We start from the raw sequence: 19,064 nt of genomic DNA on the forward strand, positions 1-19,064 counted from the left end.
CAAGTGGATGTAAAGCTGCATGTAATTACTGTACAACCTACCATTATTACAATAATATGCCGGAACTATCTTCTGTTTTATTTCTGTGCTTAACAAATAGCTCCGTATCCACACAAACGTTTTTGCAACAGTCAATCCGCTCAATCCGGTTTGACAATTAGACAAAATTCTATTTAATTAACTTTCATTTGTTCTGCGACATCCCACACAAAACTTGTTTGTTTATTTCATCGATGCTATGTTCACTCCCCAAACCAGACACCTCAAAGTCAACAAGCTGCACAAACAGGAGATATATGAGTCTTCCTGATTATAAATAGAGCACTTTACGACTACAAAACAATACAATTTATTTTCATTAAACAGTTCAATAAGAGGTTCACATTTTGTAGTTTTTATTTCCCCTTGTTTATACATTACCCCTTAAAAACCATTCTTTAAACAATACAGGTTTTAAACCAACACTTAAACAGACTAAACAAATGGACTAGTTGGACCTCGACTGCAGGATGGACTGTTATTAGTAGAAAATGGGGTAAATTAACAGATACACAAACAAATGGAGTTATTTACTGTTGAAAGGCTTTGATTTTTCATGCTAAGCTACATTAACGGTCTTTAAACAAGGTAAAATAATGACAAGACAGCTAAAAATTCCTAGACATTGGAAAATAAGGACACATTACAGGACATAGTTCCATACAGATTGGCATATATTAACAAGTAAAATTATACAAAATACCTTTTTAGCAATTAACACGATTGGGAAAATATTTTTGATTTATTCGTGATGAAGATCTTAAAGAAGGTATAACCTAGATGCATTCAGTCCCAAACAAATTATAGCTAAGTTAATATATGTTAATTGCAGAAAGCAAATAAATAAACAGATAAATAAATAAATAAAATATTGCATAAAAACGGGCTTTACATAAATAATTTAAACAATATAATACATATCTATAATATAAATTAATAACATAAGATACATTTTTTCAGAACTAAAAGTATAAAGAAGCACAGCTTGTTTCATTTTTCGTGCAGTCTAAGGATACATCTAAAATTAAACAGCTCTAAAATGATATTGGATTCACTTGTATTATGATATTTGTACAAATGCAAATGAGTATTCTACAGGAGTCACGCGATTTCTGTTCCAAACAGCTGCCTACAAGAACAACTGACTGACTGCAATGAAAAACCTCTTTAATAAAGAGAGGACTGGAATCCAAGTGTTTACATAGACAGATGAATGACCAAAGAAAGTGCATTCCCCGCACATTTGGGGAATAATACAACAGAATGAAGAAGAGAAAGAGAAGGTAAGCTGGTACACAGCAAGACTCCCACTGCATAGCTGTCAAATCCGTTTCAGATTTGACAAAGCTCTGGGCTCCTCTTCTCCTAGCATATGCTGCCTTTTCCAAAGACGTTTGTAGCTGAAGGCTATGAATAAACTCTGTAAATAGTGGCAGGCAGGAGCACAACAACCCCTGTCATACAAAATCCTGTTCGCTGGTAAAACCTGGAATGTGTCCAGCTTTCAGAACGGGAGTCTCATTCTTTAAGATGCCTCTTCAATAAAAAAATAGCCTCTGGGTGAATGGCTGGTTGTTGTGGTTAATTCACTGGCCAGTCCAAGAGGGTTCAGCTCTTAAGGTTCCCACGACATGAAACATCACGCCAAGTGGGGGTCGTTGGCAGGACTGACAGTGAAGCGCGATGATGTCACTGCTTTGGCCCCCGCTGGCGACCTTGGTTTGATTGAGAAATCCTCTTTCCTTCTTGATTCTTTGCTCTTGATGTTGGGCCCTGGGGGAAAGGTTGAAAAAAAAATCAAGCACTATGTGAACACCCAGTCATAAGTCGCCTGGGTGTATTTTTCATTTCAACATTTCAACAACACAGTTAAAAGTAGAGAAAGTCCTGATTGTGTAAAATAATCCTTTCAAGTGTTGATTATAAAACTAAATGTTATTTTGGGGGACCTTTTACATGTCTCTGCCCAGGGGCCGGTTGTCTCCTAATCCATCATGACTGACACATTGGGGCACCCCGGTCATATGGTAAAGCGCGCACCCCATGTACCAGGCACTTTAGTGCAGCGGCCTAGGTTGGAATCGTACCCGCAGCCCTCTGCTGCATGTTGTCCCCTCAACAACACGCAGCATCCATCTATTCAATAAAGGCCCAGATTCAAACATATAAATGACTGCGGCACGTTTCTTCAATACAGAGTGTCATTTGCACCAAACCAATGACAAGTCAGAAAATAATGTTTTAAGTCTATTAATATAATAAAACTGAAGTAAAGCAGTTTGTTAGTTAAAAATAACTCAAAGGGACACAGCCCCTTCTTTTAAGGCTTTGAAGTTTCAAGTCTTAAGGCTACGAAAGATCATGAAAGCATCTAATTTTGGAGTTTTTCTGTATGTATGCACACACAGCCCAAAGGAAATTCTGATCCCTAACTTTCATTGTTCTTTGAAATGAGGTCATTATTGTCCAAAATGGGGAGAGTAAGTGAAGAGAGCAAAAGAAAACACAGCTCAGGCTTGCATTGTTGAGTGCAGGATTTATGTCGCGGCTCATTTCCACATGTCACAGTGTCGAGGGGGATAATTATGGAGGATTCATTTTGTCTGCATGTTTGCTGAGGAGATGGTTGAACTGAGGGTTTCCATTCTGCTGGGTGAGGATGAGTTAGCGGCCGTCAGATTTTATTTCGTCATTTTCCGGCTCAAGGTGGGGACAGAGTGATAACACGTATAAAAATAAACATATTTCAGACTAATGCATATTATCTGATTGTCTGATAAGAAGAGTCCGGAGCATGCTAACGGTTGTGTGATGCTGCACGCAGGCTCAGCAGTGTATTGAGCTCAAGGAGGACAATGCTATTTAGCTAAAACACACACATGTTAACCTGCTGGGGTGCGGGAGGGAAAAGTCAGGAGATGATCAAAGTCAGTAAGATTTGTCCTCTGGGGATCATGACTTCCTGTGCAACATTTAATGCAGAAAGTGGACGATTGATGGTTAGATGTGATCTTACCACGCAAATCCAGTTTTGTGCTTTTGACAGACACTGGGGCGGGACTTGTGGGCGCCGAACTGCTCAACTCATTGGTCGGAGTTTCCTGTTGTGATGAAACAGTACAGTCAGGCCTACTTAGTATTGTATTAAAAAGACCCTCCTATAAATCAATCATTGAAAGAACGAGAGATACCTGATCAAAAAGATAGATCGTGACATCATCAAAAAAGGACACATTTCTTCCTCTGTCCCGCTCTCTGTCCATCGGCTCTTTGGGTGATTTCAGCAGACTCCTCAGCCCGACACGTTTGTCCACATCTGTTTCTGTGACAACAATCATCCTCCGGGAGCCTTCGTCCTCCTGCTCGTCCTCCTCCTCATCGTCAGGGTCGCTTCCTGAGGAGAGATATCTTCGTCTTCCGATCCGATTTCCAATGGGACCGTCCCCAAATCCTCCTTTACCAGTCGGGGTGAGGGGAAGAGTGAGAGCGAGAGGAGGGAGGGCGAGAGAGAGACGAGCTAGTTTTGCTGTGAAAATGAGAATAGGGAAGAGCCGTTACATATGAAAGGCACCGGAAAAGACTCAGAAAACTCTTCAAATATTTGGATAAAAGTTTGCGGTCCCTCTCAACAGGAAGACCAGTCTGCTCATGGGTTATATGCAGATTAAATAACTGTGTGGCTAAAAGTTAAAAAAGATTACGTTTAATGATCTCAGTCATGAATATTGGCAATACGTGTGACATGAAGGTACCTTTCATTGCCTGGTTTGCAGTAGGCTGAGGGGTCATGACCTCAGGTTGTTCAATCACAGTGAGCGGCTCAGCTTTAGTTTCATCAGACCCGGTGTGGGGTTGAATGCTGGGGGAACTTTCATGCTCCTCTTGGCTTCAACAACAACAAAACAATTGATTAAAAGATGAATATGAAATGAAATTATCTTAACCCTTGTGGTATCTAACCATGCAGATAGCTTATCTGTCCATGTTTTGTGTTATTTATCTCTTTTTCATTTAATTTAGGTGCTCACAGATTTGAAAACGACATTTAAAAAGTACTATATATGTAGTATCCCTGTAACTCCAATTTCACAGATGTTGCTGTTAAAAGTTTTCAATGGAACTACTTTGTACAAAATAAATACACTGAAAATGTGTCGCAGAGGGGTCTAGAATATTTCTAGATGCTAGAGTATTCAAAGTAACATGGACACTGCTGAGCCCCTGAGGTCACTTATGAGGATCATTTTATGAATTAAAGAAACGTTTCAAGACTGTGAGGGCTACAAGAGGAAAGTCACAAAATATGTGCGGGTGTGTTTTGTAATTTGTTTCAATCAACCATTTAACATAAACTCAGATTTCCAAGTTCAGCCTTCTTCCTACCTTTCATCCTCTTTTTGTTCTAAGACGGTGACCAGCGCACTGCTGTTCTCTGGGATTTGTTCCCCCCAGGGCCGGAGCGTCACTGTGTCTTTAACAGTCGACCCCCAGAGGACATTGGTTTTCACATTTTCACTGAGGGAGAACTGCAGCCTCTCCTCACACACCTGAAGCAGCCAAACAAAACAACAAAGAGGATTGAATACATTCAGATAGTAGCACGAGGAGCACTCTTACAACCAACAAATCACACAAAAACATGCTCACCTGCATCATGAGGCCGTTTTTTGTTGTCATCTTAGACAGAGAGCCCTGATCTTTGACATCTGATGTTTGGCTTGATGATCTCTGCCCGTCATTCTTCTTCTCTTCAGAGTCCAGGATCAGATGTGGTGCAGATTCTGCCAGTTTGTTTTTAATGATCCGATCCTCCTTCAAATCCACCTGGCTCTCCTCGGGAGCCGAGGAGTCACATGTCTCTTCACCTGTATTGCTATCGCCAACACGGCTGCCCTTCTGCTCAGGTGTTTTCTTCAAGGACTCCAGGAGCTCTAGGTTCCCCAGAAAAAGGTCACCCAGAGAGTCCTCCTCGTCCTCAGATATACAACACAGTTGTTCCAGTTTTTCAAAATCCTCCAAGGGCTCCTCATCCAAATCTTTCCACTCAGAAATCAGTAATTCTGGGAGATTGTTGAGAGGAACTTGGGGCGAGGATGTCGAGACAGATGATGTTTTCTGGAACAGATTATTATGTTCATCCTGTTTTTCTATGTCAGATGTAAGGTTGCTCTCATCGGCCAGAGTTATGTGCACAGAGGGAAGGTTCAGATTGGCTGAAATCCCTTTACTTTGAGTAGCAGGTGATGATTCTTGCAGAGGTGGCTCTGAGACATCTGCGTTGTGAGTTGGGGAAATATACGGCTCTGTCTCAGTGCTAGCAATAAAGTCTTCTAGATTAATGTGACTAATAAACTCCTCTGCGTCTACAACAGATGGTGGAGGACTAGGAAAAGAGTCGTCTAAACTCTCCAATTTTTCATCTTGCACATCAAGGTCAATGCTTGGTGGAGGACTAGGAAAATCTACTGAGCTGAAATTGTCTATCTGTGAATAAGACTCATCTATCTCCTCCTGCACGTTAAGGTCGCTTGGACAAGAGATGGGATTGGGTGGAGGTGGCATGTCTCTGTAATCCTCTTCTTCGTTCATAATGTTTACTCTCTCTTCTATATATTGACTAGCAAGCCATGGTCTTGTTTCAACTTCTGAATCTGCGCCTGATTCAACGTTTTCCAGGTCTGAAAAGTTCTCATGGGGAGCTTCGGTGATGCAAATGGTTATATGTGAGCTCTCCAAAGTGTGACTGAAGCAGTTCTCTAAATTAGAGCCTGTTTCTTGGTCAACATGCTCAGCTGATGTCTGTCCCTCTTTTGGGATCATGGGGGGGTGATTCTGAGGCCATCTGTTAAAATTCAGATTTTCCTCTGTTTCTGTGGAGTCTAGCAGACCTTCCTTCACTGTGTCTGTGTCTGACAAAATCAGTCTCTCTCCTTTCTCCAAGGACTCCTGCTCTGGAATTTCTATGTTCTCTACTTCCATATCAGAGAGTTCCCTTTCTTGGTCTTTGTTAATACGGCCGACTTCTCCTACGTTCTCAATATTTTCCTCCTGTTGTACATCTAACACTTGGACAGCCTGTTGGTCATTAGCGTCCGCAGATTCCCATGTTTCCTTCAAGGCCAGTTTACCAACGAGTCCTTGTGTTTCATCGTTCCAGGTTTCTTCGCAGCCCTCCAAGATGGCAGGGTGCGGTTCTTTACCTGCAAGTTCATCATTTTCTTCAGTCTCCCAAAACTCCTGACCCACAACGAGCCTCTCCCCCACCTCCCAGGCCTTATTACTTAACCCAGAGAAAAATTCTGATCTCAGTTCAATGTCCTGGCATCTCCTCTCTGGAGAGGCCCACTGGTCATTTTCATCAGGCCACAAACGTAAGTCTTTAGACTGAGAAAAACGGTGACAGTCAAACTCTCCCCTAACGACACCCACTCCTGTTTGTTCTTCATCCTCTTCCAGAGCGCTCCATAACTCTTTAGTCTTCACATCCAGACCCTCGCAGGAGTCTTTATCTGCATTGTTAGCACAGTCCGTCCAACTGGCTGCTCCTCTCAAGGGCGACTTTTCCTTTGCGGCGTTACTCAGCTCTGCGGCGGCCAGCTGTTTCTCCGTCTCCATTGTGACCTTCTTGTTCTCGCTGCCGTGTGAGCAGCGCAGGTTTCTCAGGCCCAGCTCGTTGTGGTCCAGACCAGACCTCTCTTCACCTCCCTCAGGCTCTTCAACACCCTCCTCGACCCAAGAAGGACCTGTCGGACCACTAACGTCATCACAGACAGACTTCACATCATCACTTGGCTCGACAACTGGCGGGGTGTCATCGCTGAGAGTGGCCTCACCGGTTTGAATGCCGTAAAGTTTAGATAATCTCGACTCTTTGTTCTCAACTTGGGGTGGTGTCACATGTTCTATAGTGTCCTTTCCACATTTGAGGGAGTTCAGAGCAGAGAGATTGATATCCATTTCTGTAACACTTGTGTATTCTTTATTGCTAGGCCTCGACACACAATTGTTCGACTGGCTGCCACATACAGACTCGATCAAAATATTAGTCTCAACGAGGCTCTTGGAATGTACATTTAAATCGTTCTCTGCAGGGTCCTGGTACTCGCAATCTGTTATCTGAGAGAAAATGCCTTCTCGTAAGTGGCCGCCAATCGGATACCCACCGCTGTGTGGGAGTCCTTTCGATGGTTCATCGTTTAAGTTTGAAAACAACTTATCAATTGAGTTAACACAGTCTTTGGCCTGCGGGTCATCCCCACTTTCCACACTTTTGTTTTGGAAAATGCCAGAATCGTCTCTCGGTGTTGACTCTAGCCCTTTGTTAAGAATAACTTTGTCATCATCTAAATTAGAGACGGCATTTCCTGTAGCATGTTGATGTGGAGTCCTCGTTTCCTCACACAGCTCAATAGCTTCTCCAATTTCACCTTTGTTATCTGACAGCTGTATGCTTTTTCTAAAGGGGCTCTTTTCTCTCATCTCTCCCTCTTCCTCAGTTTTTTCCTCTATCCCTGTCAGAGTTCCCCGATCTGCTCCTCGACCGCTGCTCGGCCTGGAGGAAAAAAGTCCATCACTGTTCCTCCTGTTCATCCCCTCCCCATCCCAGTCACTGTCTGAGAAATAGGCAGAGTCTCGGTGCGGTGTTTCATTTCCCAAAGCTCGCCACCCGCCTCCTCCAACGCCTCCTTCACCGCTCGTCCATGAGTCACTAGGTGTGAGACAGTCGGCTGAGTTGGAAGTCATGGGTGACAGGACCGAGTCGGATGGGGTGATGAGTGAGACATCAGAGGATGGGTCCCAGTCTGGAGTGGTTGGAGTGGCAGCAGGAGTGGGTGCCTTACTGGCACTGTGACAGTGTTTTTCTTGCCTAGTGTCATTGTGTTGGAGTAAATTCTCTCTGTTTGTCTCATCATTATTTTGACAACCCGAATCTTTTCCAAAACTCTCCAAATCAGCGGCTCTGATGTGTTCAGAGTCCACTGCAGAAACTCTTCCAGTTTGAAACTTTGCTTCATCACGTTCATATGACGTGGTACCTGTCTTTCCAGGTGTTTGATCCACTCTCTCGGCCTGTAGGTCTTCTTTCATTAACTCTCCGTTCCCTGTAACAGCAGCCTTTTGAGTATCCGTTTCATTTGTAATAAGCAATTTTTTTGTGTTGGATTCAGAAGGAGAGTGCTCCAGGTGAGAGGTTTGCTCTCCTCTGGCAGGTAAGGCAGGGCCATCTGAACTCTCCTCCTCTTCTTTCCGAGATGAAAGTGTTTGGTTGTGCAGAAGACCATTTTTGGGCATGATTTCTGAAAACACAAACTCATCAGATTGGCAGTTTTCAGCATTGCTTCCTTCGCTGTCCAGTTTAACAGGCTGTTTATTTGATCCTATATGAAGGACTGGGATCTCAGGTTTCATAGAAACCTTTATCTCACTCTTTTTAGCACGCTTGGTCACTTGTGCGTAGATGGCCTCAGTCAGTGTTTCATCTTTGCCTTTGTTAGATGCTCGTAATGAACTCTCCGACTGAAATCTGATGGTCTGAGCGGAGTTTGGGTCAATGCATATGGACTCGTATTCTGGAGACAGTGGAATAGGGGAGGAAGATGTGTCTGCTTCTATTTTGTTTGCAGCAGTGTTTTGTCTGGATATGATTTCAGTCAGAAAGGTCTCTGCTGATTGGATCTCCTTAAGGAACTCCTCCCTGGTCATTTCTGTTCTCCGTGGCTCCTTCTCAGTCTGCTGCAACTCAGACTCCTGCTTCTCGATGGTGATCTCAGAGAGGAGGGAGCGGGATCTTCGTATACCCTTCGAATAGGCTTCCTCAGCCTCTGTGTATGAGGGAAGTCCTGGAGCACAGACGTAGGGCCGCAATCTAGATCCTGAAGGAAAGAGGTATTTTACTGGATCAGGTTGTGATCCTCCGTCCAGATCCGTATCCATCCTTCCTGTGTCGATCTCTGTGAGGAAAAGATCCCTCTGGAATGATTCTTTACTGACTGTGTCGTCCTCCTTATCTCCTGACCTGTTGTTGCATTTCTCCGGCCCCCATGACTGTCCTGCTGACCCCAGCTCTGTGATTAGCGACTGGGAGCGGCGCATCCCTCGGTTGGGCAGCACGAAGTTCCCCCATCTCTCTCCATCTCTTTTCTCTTCCTTCTCTCCCTCCCATGAAGCCTCTGACTTGGACTCACTAGACTCTGTCACACTAGCTATCTCTGTCAGAAACAGGTGCATGGGGGATTTCCTGGCAGCGGCCACACGTTCCGCATGAAGTTCAGCATCTTCCCTCCAAATGGCAGGCAGGATGGTGTCAAGGCGGGACTGAGTCCTTTTCATTCCCCTGGAGAAAAGCTCGGCACAGGCTGGATCTGCATCTTCAGATAGGCTTGAGTGAGTGACAGACCCACCACTGGTTCTCTCAGGGGACGTGAAGGGAGAGTCATCTTCATCTGAGTAGGTGGGACTGGATGAAGACTGTCGGTCGATCAGGGGGTTTGTGGGCTGAGGACGGGGTAAATTGCGATAAATGGGACGCAATGGGTTTTCTCGACGAATGGGAGAGTCAAAGTCTTTTGCACGAGAATAAGAAGCCTCCCTGGAGTTGTGCAATGATGCTAAGTGTCTGCTACCACCCTCTCTATCAGAAAAGTCACAGGATAATGGGTCTCTGCTGGATCTCTGCATCTGCGGCCTACTGTATCTCGAATAAGTTTCTGCTGTGTTGTAGCTGGGGCAGCTTCTTTGCGGCTTGGAGTGGGGAGGGAGGGGCGGGGGACACATTTGAGGAGGTTGGGGGTAAATTGGATGGCTCGATGGGGGAAGGGAGGGGGAGAGGGACGGGGATGGGGGTAGAGTCTGTCGGGACCGATGGAGCCCCAGGTGATCAAAGGTAGAAGGTGGACAACTGCTCATGTGATGAGGGTCAGTTTCGATTTTCCCACTGATAGTGTAGTGAGGCAGTCCTCGATAACCAAGTGGAGGGGCGGGGAGGGGGCGCGAGTGAAGGTGGTTGGCTGACGACATGGACATGGAGCGAGGCTTGGGAGGAAGTACCGGGGCTTGAGATTTTTTATCTCCCTCACAACCTCTTTTCTTTTCCTCTTCATCATCATCCCCCAAATCAACTACTGAAAAGTCAGTCACTCTGCTCGAAGTGTCTCTGAATTCAGCCACACCTGTGCTGGGCACCTGGAGTTGAATCTCACTTGATCTGATGGTCTGGAGGCCTTTTCCACACTTGTCAGAGGAACAGTAAGGGACCCGCTCTTTTCCCAGCATCCCACTGCGAATCTCCAACATCTCCATGTCTCCGGGGCAGATCGAGTCAGAGCGGAAAGAGGACTGGGTCTTCCCTTTAAGAGTTGGCGACTTGTCCTGGGGTGTGTGCTCCTCTAATCTGATGTAGTACTCACTGGCGAGGGAGGGGCTGCGGGCGCTTATCACTGGGACCACAGTGGGTGTGTCTAAAGACTGTCTGTGGTTATTGTTCGCAGTGGGGATCGGCTGAGGAGGAGGGAGAGGTTTGTAGCCTCGTCTGGCATGAGCCTTTTCCCAGAAATACTCAAAGTTCAAACCTTTGCTGGTTTCAGTGACTGTCAGGATGTCATCCAGTTCAGAGGAGGATGAGGTGATGCAGTTCCCTACAGGGTCCAGTAGGGGGTAGGAGTGGTCTTCCCTGCCATACTCCCTCTCTCTCCGTTCGTTTGCTGCAGTCTGAAAGGCAGGCGGACGAAGTAAGTCCCAGCGTCTTTCAAACGACTCCTCGCTCTCCCCTCTTCTTCCTCTACCCTCCTCATAGTCCTCATCCTCTTCATCTTCTTCCCCGACTCTCCCCCTCGCCATTCCTCGCTCAGCGGCCAGAAGGGAGGAAAGGAGAAGGAATATCTCTGCTACAGAGGGACGTTGAGATGGAGGTAGCCAGCTGGACTGCATGATCTCATACCTGAGGACAGAGGAATTAAGTTTGGAGAGACAGAATTAGGGCATTTTCACTTTCCAATTATATAATCATAATTTCTGCAAAGCTTCAATTGGTTTATGAGTACCTACCAGTAGTCTGCATGTGAGAGTTTGAGTCTGGGCTGAGCTAGGGTGATCTGTCTCTCCCTGATGACGAAGGTCAACACTTCTTCATCACTCAGGTGTCTGTGGGGCTGAGAGCCAAATTCAAAAAGCTCCCATATAACTACCCCCAAGGACCTGGAGGAAACAGAAGATGTAGAGACAACCCTCCTTATTTAATGCTTATAGCAACACATTGTTGTATACAGAGCTCTAACTGAAAAATAAACACAACTAAGAGGCATAACAATAAAAAAAAACTGTCAAATATATTTTGTTGGATGTGTCATTACAGCTGAGTTATTATATTATTAAAGGTAAAGAATAAGGTAACACATATTTCTTCAATCTTAAGCGATCATTTCTTCTGTGAGAGAAAACACTCTTTGGTGTTTTGTTGCCAGAATGTTTTCTTGTTGGTTCATTCAACAAAACACATTGAAGTGAAGTTTTAACATCGGAGGCGGAAGGTTCAGTCCAGCTAAATTGAGGTCAGTCTGATAGGTAAAGAGGCTGATGTAAGTATTTGTGGTTTGACTTATTTAAGATAGATATTTCAAAACAGCTGACTTTGGATTTTTACTTTCACTCTGCTTGAATTTAATATTCAAAAGCGAAAGAGATTTGACATTTTGGGCCAAATCAAAGCTCTAACTGAGACAGCAAACAATTTCTCTATTTGGTTAACAAGGTGTACCTAATGGCTACCAGACATCAGATAGACGCGCATGATCGTAGAATTACCCACGTAAACTGGCCATAATCAGTCTGGCTGGTGCCCTATATGAACAGCTGTGACCGCTCTAAAACATACCACACATTGCTGGTCTTGGTTTGGTCTGTCACAATGAGAGATCCTCTGTACTCCTCCAGCAGCTCCGGAGCAATCCAGCGCAGTGGAATCCATAGCTTGTCTGGAGTTAGGTAATAGTCCTCCTTCACAAAGACATAAAACAAGAATTATTTTTACACTGAGGAAAAAGGTATTATGTCATTATTTACATGACACAACGAAGGCAATCTGGTAGCATACATTGATATATCTATTTTTCAGAGAAGTACAAGCAAAGACTCACTTACCTTATAATGGTTGTGTGAAAGGCCGTAGTCGCCTATCCTAACAGTGAGGTCTGAGGTCAGCAGGCAGTTTCTTAAAGCCATATCACTGCAGAGAGTAGAACATACCCTCCAACCATCAACCATATTGAACAGAGACGCACCCTGTATCTATCTGAGAGATCAAATCTCTCAGAGATAAAATTGTGTTTTAGAAAATGATGTGCAGTCATGACTGACCTGTGGATGTAGTTGTTATCATGGAGATGCAGCAGACCAGAGGTGATCTCAAACGCCATTCTCTGAAGAGTCAAGAGGTCGCGGGTCGGCAGGTCGGGGGTCATCCCATCTGACTTGCGCTGGGCTCTGAGATACCTCTTCAGGTCGCCCTAGTTGTCCATCACAATAATAACACAAGCAGTGAAATGCATGAAGACTTAAATAGAAGATGAGTTAATAGCAGTTTGGTCATTAAGTGTGCGTGCCAAGTGCTTGTGGCCTTCTTCTAAAACTTACAGGCAACACAGTATAGGCAAAGAGAATATGTGAGACTTCTGCGGTAGAATATGTCCCTTTTTAGGTGACCACAGAGCCTGAAAAGCTGCAGCAGGATTGGTTATGAGCTGCAGCCTTTGTATTAGTCATTTATGCTTCAGGAAGGCAAAATTAGGACTATATAAATAATGGGAAATAGACCACGAGGAAAGGACAATAGGAGATTTGATCAAATAGCAGTGAGGCCCTCACTGCTATTTGGCATCTCTCGCTTTGTTGCTGTAATCGATCTGCTTGTGAGCCATTTAGCTTTCTTCATCAGTCAGTGAAGAAAACAAACCAACTGTACCAAAGCCCAGCAGTTTTATTGACACATGCTAGAACATCTATAATTCCAATAGTTTATCGTTTGTTATCATTTCTGCAGCAAATAAGTACTTTAAGAATAAAAATTTGGTTAACATTGGATGGGATTAAAAAACTGCAACAAAGTTAGAACATAATAGCTTTCTTGACACAAATTGCAGATGTAAAAATACAATAATAGTGTAGTTGCTTTTATGTTACAGGCCTTTTTAAGAAGGGTTTGTGAAGTGTTTAATTTCATTTTTTGTCCCATATTTAAATGGCCACTGTTTACTTACCAGCTGACAGAACTCCATAACCAGGAGGAAGGGAATGCTCTCACTGCATTGTCCCAAACACTGAAGGATGTTGGGATGTTGAAGGCTCCTGAAGGGAGAAGGACGACACTAGATTGATGAACAGATAGGTCACAGGACAGGCAGACAGATAGATAGATAGATAGATAGATAGATAGATAGATAGATAGATAGATAGATAGATAGATAGATAGATAGATAGATAGATAGATAGATAGATAGATAGATAGATAGATAGATAGATAGATAGATAGATAGATAGAAATACGCTGGCAGCATTTATATCACACATGAAAGGAGAGAGAGATAAAGAAATAGGAGAGCATGTGTGTGTGGCTCTGTAGCGGTGTTTTGTGTGTGTGTGTGTGTGTGTGTGTGTGTGTGTGTGTGTGTGTGTGTGTGTGTGTGTGTGTGTGTGCGTGTGTGTGTGTGTGTGTGTGTGTGTGTGCATGCGCTTGTTGGTGACTTGCCATGGTGCAGTGTGTAAGTGTATGTGTGTATGTGTGTGTGTGTGTGTGTTAAAGAGAGAGAGGACAGCCAACATGCTATTCTGAGTCACAAATAGGCTGGGTCAGTGCTTAACTCACTTAAAATACAACATTAAAACACTATTTTAATAGGTACCATTCAAGCTGGAGATATTGTTGCTCCTGTTATCAATGATTGAAGTGCGACAATAAGCAATACAATGCCAATTCTTATCATCTAATTACGCTCATGTTATCCAAATACAGCCTCAATTGGTCTGTGAACCAGCTTGTGGTTGCTAATGTTAGATACATCACAGAACAGACTTCATAGAGTCATGTCAATGAGTCAAATGCGTCTTCTCTACTTGTGCGACTATATGCTAACATATTATTAACTTTGGCCACAGTGGTTGTTGTTAAGTTAAGTAAAAATTACACTTGTTAACAACAAAATGGCGACCAGTGTTTCAGCAGTTTCTCCCACCTGTATGGCTCAGACTCGGCCAAGAACTTCCTCTGCTCCAGAGGGCTGGCACTGACACGCAGCTCCTTCACCACAGCCTGAGAGGAGCTGCAGTCACACAGCACTTCAGCCAAGATCACCTAGGAGAGATCGATGAGCAATACCATTGAGGAGCCCAACAGCAGCAACACATGTACATTTTGAGTTAAGATTCCTAATCAGTTCAGAGAGCAGTATTTAACAGATAAATATGACCCACGTCATAGATTGTCATTGCTGTTAGAAAGAAAATCTATGATGTTGGTCGTAATTAACACACAGTAATGTCTGACTGGGAGAGGCGATCATCTTACCTTTCCGAACCAGCCATTTCCAATCTCCTGAAGATAGTTTAAAGTGTGTCTTTTGAACCACTGAGACTTGGAGTCTGTTAAAAAAAGAGAGAAATAAATCAGAGTAGTTCAGACATCTGCATTTGATGTTGTTTTATGACATTAAATATTACAACAGGATAAAAAAAAAGGGAAAATACATTGTTTAATTACAGTGCTGCTCACTAGCCATCACCAAGACATTAAATATTCCCTCCAGAGATGTTTTAAGACATATAAAAAAAGATTATAACAACATGAGCATTACTACAAATTTATTTTGTCTGATATTGTTTTTCCACAAAGAAAATGCTCAAAAAAAATGCTCATTTCAAAACTACTGGACAGATTTTTATGTTTCCACATCACTTTTGTGTAAATTGCATATTAAACCACAATTGGCTTCCAAACTGGTTGTGATGTAACAAAATCATACTTCTATATTCACTTCAGATTTATGTTTCGCAGAGAGAAACTTTCAGCAGACGAATGTGAAAAGACTTCTAGCGAATGTAAAAAGAAGCCAAACACGGTTCTGAGTAGAGGAGGCCTTGAATGAAGGACACAACCGTAGCCTTGACTGAAACAAAAGTTCATAAGGTCTGCTGATACCATCTCTGTCTGTGGCCAAATGTCCAACTTGGCGTGCGAGCACTGATGCAGAATTTTCTCAGATCAGAGTTTCCGCTCCACTGAACTTCACCGGGGAGTCCAGCGCTACTGGTTGTCCACTCAGTTTGAGACCTTAATGGGTCCACACCCGTGACTCAGGCAACAGACCGTGAGGGAGGTCAGTGCAGGACAGTTCTTCAGCTTCCTTGTGAGGTTTGTGCTAGAATGAGAGTCAGAGAACGGGAGAGTTGTTTCAGGTTGTTACCTGCTCCATCCTGCAGGGCGGCGCAGTTGGGCCTCTCTCGGACTGGCAAGGTGTAGACCTCAGGGAGGGAGGGACATGATGACAGGCTGTCCTCCTGGATGGGACTGGAGCCCCCAGAGCATTCCTCCCCGTCTGCATTGTCAAACTCCTGGTTGAGTCACAACAGCACAGAAAAATCATATCAATGGTATTATTGAAAATATGAAATAAGCTCTCTTAATAACACAATGGAATTTGGCAGTAAACAACAAGGACAGACAAGGAGTGTGCAGCCATTCTGAACTAATGACACCCTGTCTGCCCGCTCAACAACAATGTCAAAGCAAAAAATGGAGGCTAAGTCAAGATTAAACGTGCCCTTTTTTTCCCTGTGAAATGGTTTTTACTGTCTTTATTTGGCGGAGTTTTCCTGATCCGATGTGAGGTCCTGGGACACGGATGTTATGTGTACAGATTGTAAAGCCCCCCGAGGCAAATTTTGTTGTAAATTTATTTGAATTAAACGGAGAGATGGTGATTGATCATTTCTACTTAATTAAGTTATAATTATTGAGTCCTTTTGCGATTTCCATACTGAATCCTCCAGCAGTTTATCAAGTCAAGCTTAAATTAAAGCCATACTAGCATGCACAAGTGTGACAAAACAAAGGAAGCAGAGGGAGGTGAATAGATCTCTTACATGTTGAAGACTTACATTGAACCCCACTCCTCCTCTCTTACAGCACAGGCAGGTCAGGAGCAGCAGGACAAAAGAGACGAGCCCAGAGCAAGAGATGAGGATGACGACGTAGGGTGGAGGAGAGAGGGATGCAGCTCTGGTCTGAGAAACTGAAGAGAGAGAGAAGAAAAATACAAGGGAGGAAAAGGTTTAACATCCAAAAGTAAAGGTACGCATTGTTAGGTTTGAGTCAGGGAGAAGAAGAGAGAATTCACTGAATCAGAAAAGTGTAAAATCTTTTTACACAGGTGTTTTGTAAAGAGGGAAACCATTGGAGCGTTTTCTTAGCAGCAGGTTTGGGGAAACAGTGGAGAACCCCAATGGACAGCTTGCATCAGGGAGTTTGATGGGAAAAGCAGGAAAAGAAATTAACTTGAAGATTCAAAATAAAAAACGATTTTCGGAATCATTGTAAGAAAGTAGAGACTTGAATTAAAAATTTGAAAGTGGGATAATATACCATTCCAGTAAGGAAAAAAGCACGGGGAAAGGGGAAGTATTGGAAACGGCATTCCACTCAGGAAACACAGTTAAGAAGCAGGGGAGGGGTGGCTGGTTGTCATTTAGGTACAAAAAAAAGGAGCGCTAACTGGGAAGGGTTGGAAACTGGAAGAGAGTTACTCAAATCAGGAAGGTTTACTACTCAGGTGAGAGAGGGAGGGATTGGGACATTTTGATTTTTGTACCTCAACGTAGTCGATTGTGGGAAGTGAACCATCTGTAGAAAAGAAAAGGGGCAGGGCAGGGTGGTTAAATGCCCTTCAGGTGTTTTTTTTTAGGTTTCATTTAAATACTGTCAGACATTATATTACTTATGACAGATGACAAGAGAGAGGAACAATGACACCTTGGATTAGTCAGAAGGTGACCAACTCATGCTTAACACATGAAGGACATATTAAACAATAAACATCAATATTCAATCATAACTATTTTATCTTGTATAAGTTTGTCTTAATATAGTAGCATTTTAGTATATAACATGACATTCGCAAAATATTTAGTAGGACATTTACCATGTGTTGTTAACACAAATCCATTGGCGAAATACCAATATTAACCCAGGGGGTTATAAACAATGATATTAAAACCATACCTTGAAAATGTAGGTCTTTTACATTTTTTTTATACGCCTGTGCTGTCTTAAAATATCCCTCAATTGTCCCTCAAACAAATCCTAAAATACATTCATTCACAAGGTCATGATACTGTAAACACTGCATACATAAATTTCCAAGTATATTTAATTATTTATCAACTTAATAAATATTGTAAAAAGAGGGTCAGCATTTTACTAAAAATATAACACAGGAAGGAATATTTATTTTATTTGAAAGATACACATGTAGGCTTCATTTTTAGCACCTCTTGCTTTCTTGTATTTCGGGTGTTTACATAAAGTTACGACACAAACAGAAGAGGATTTTGCTTGTTTCACTCATCCTGCGCAAAGGTAAGTAAAGATGTGTTCAGCATATAAAAGCACCTTCGTTTCAAATTGTAGGCTGGTGAATGGTCCAATCTGTTGCTAATTAAAAGAAAATTGGCACTCTGCATTCCAATAAATTTTTAGATAATCAGTCTTGAGTTTTAACCCATGAAACAGAGAAATACATCTAATTCTTGGTCACTGCACCTGCTAAACAGGGGCTAAATATATCAATCCCGGTGAACAATTCCTGTGCAGTGCTATTCTTTCATCTTTCCCTAGACAGATGTCCAGACAGACACTGCATATGAATAGGAACCTAACACAGGGCCTTTTCCAGCAGCCCCGGTGCCAGCAGCTCTTATCAAAACAATACACCACAATACAATGACTGCACACATTACACAAACACAACACTCTGCCAGATCTTGGGGGAACAAGGCATATTCAGATTGAGAAAAATAAAGATGCCAGCAGTGGTTAATAGGCTAAATAATCTCCCGTGCCAAGCGAAGGCTATTTATAGACGATATCTCGCACTGACCGACGGTTTTAGCTTGCTACTCAAACAGTATACTGTTTTTAAATGCCATCGACGTGAGGCCCGAACCCCCCCCTCTCACACACACACACCTAATATTTTCATCACTGCATGCAAATGTGGTGCCCTACCGATCACCAAATCAGCCACGCTCCTGTTTTGATTAAGTCAGCCACGTAGACGACTGCAATAATAATTCGCATTATGTCTCATATTTATACTGGCGGATAACACAGCACTCCCCCCCAATGTAGAGAGGCCTTTTCATAACTGACTACATCCCCCCCTTCTCTCTTCCTTTCTCCAGCATCACTGACAGGTTTTTCAAACCCCCCTCCTCCTCCTCCTCCTCCTCCTCCTCCTTCTCCTCCTCCGACTCCGCTCACCTTCCCTCTGCGGGGCTCCGAGGGCTCTCTCCGGGCTGAAGTACGACATCATCCCCGCCAGCGCTACCATCACCCAGCAGTGTGGCCGCATCGTCGCCGCGTCCGGAGCAACAACAACAACACCATCCGAGCGACGCTGCCGACTGTCGGTGTTGGTGTCCTCCACTCTCCCGTCACCCCCGCCACGGTCTGTGCCGTCTCCGGGCTCACGCTGTCTGTGTGTCTCTCCCCCCCCCACCTCCACCACCCCCACCCCCACGCCGCTTTTCTCCTAATAATAAAGAGCGTCTCCTTGCCTTCCTCGGTGTGCGCTCTCCCCCTCCTCCTCTTCCTCTTCCTCCTGCTCTAATCCGCAATTAAACACGGTGTGCGCGGCGCTCTATTGTGCATCCTCGGGCCACCGCTCGCTGCACATGCCTCGCTGCTCTGCCTCCATCTGTGCTGAAAACAACCAACCCCGCTACATATGCATATATCGGCTGTATATTTAATTATTTCTTTC

At 43.7% G+C, this 19,064-nt stretch overlaps 1 protein-coding gene across 2 annotated transcripts; it reads right to left on the reverse strand.

Moving 5' to 3' along the window:
* Positions 1-149: 149 nt before the first annotated feature.
* On the reverse strand, positions 150-18,780 carry lmtk3 (lemur tyrosine kinase 3). Of its 2 annotated transcripts, none has more exons than XM_068568967.1 (16): positions 18,563-18,780; positions 16,183-16,316; positions 15,489-15,636; positions 14,594-14,667; positions 14,262-14,380; positions 13,290-13,377; positions 12,391-12,539; positions 12,175-12,259; positions 11,909-12,030; positions 11,083-11,232; positions 4,687-10,975; positions 4,423-4,586; positions 3,792-3,925; positions 3,231-3,565; positions 3,056-3,140; positions 150-1,812 (listed from the first exon to the last, which is right to left on the reverse strand). In XM_068568967.1, the coding sequence occupies exons 1-16, from the start codon at positions 18,651-18,653 to the stop codon at positions 1,679-1,681; spliced, it is 8,301 nt and encodes a 2,766-aa protein (XP_068425068.1). In that variant the 5' UTR covers positions 18,654-18,780; the 3' UTR covers positions 150-1,678. The 2 variants fall into 2 exon arrangements, with proteins under 2 accessions (XP_068425068.1, XP_068425067.1); XM_068568966.1 differs by having other exon boundaries at positions 16,168-16,316.
* Positions 18,781-19,064: the final 284 nt, after the last annotated feature.

This window comes from Clinocottus analis, unplaced genomic scaffold (assembly GCF_023055335.1).
Source record: "Clinocottus analis isolate CAN_PGR_092001 unplaced genomic scaffold, fCliAna1.0.p SCAF_9, whole genome shotgun sequence".
Lineage (NCBI taxonomy): Eukaryota > Metazoa > Chordata > Actinopteri > Perciformes > Cottidae > Clinocottus > Clinocottus analis.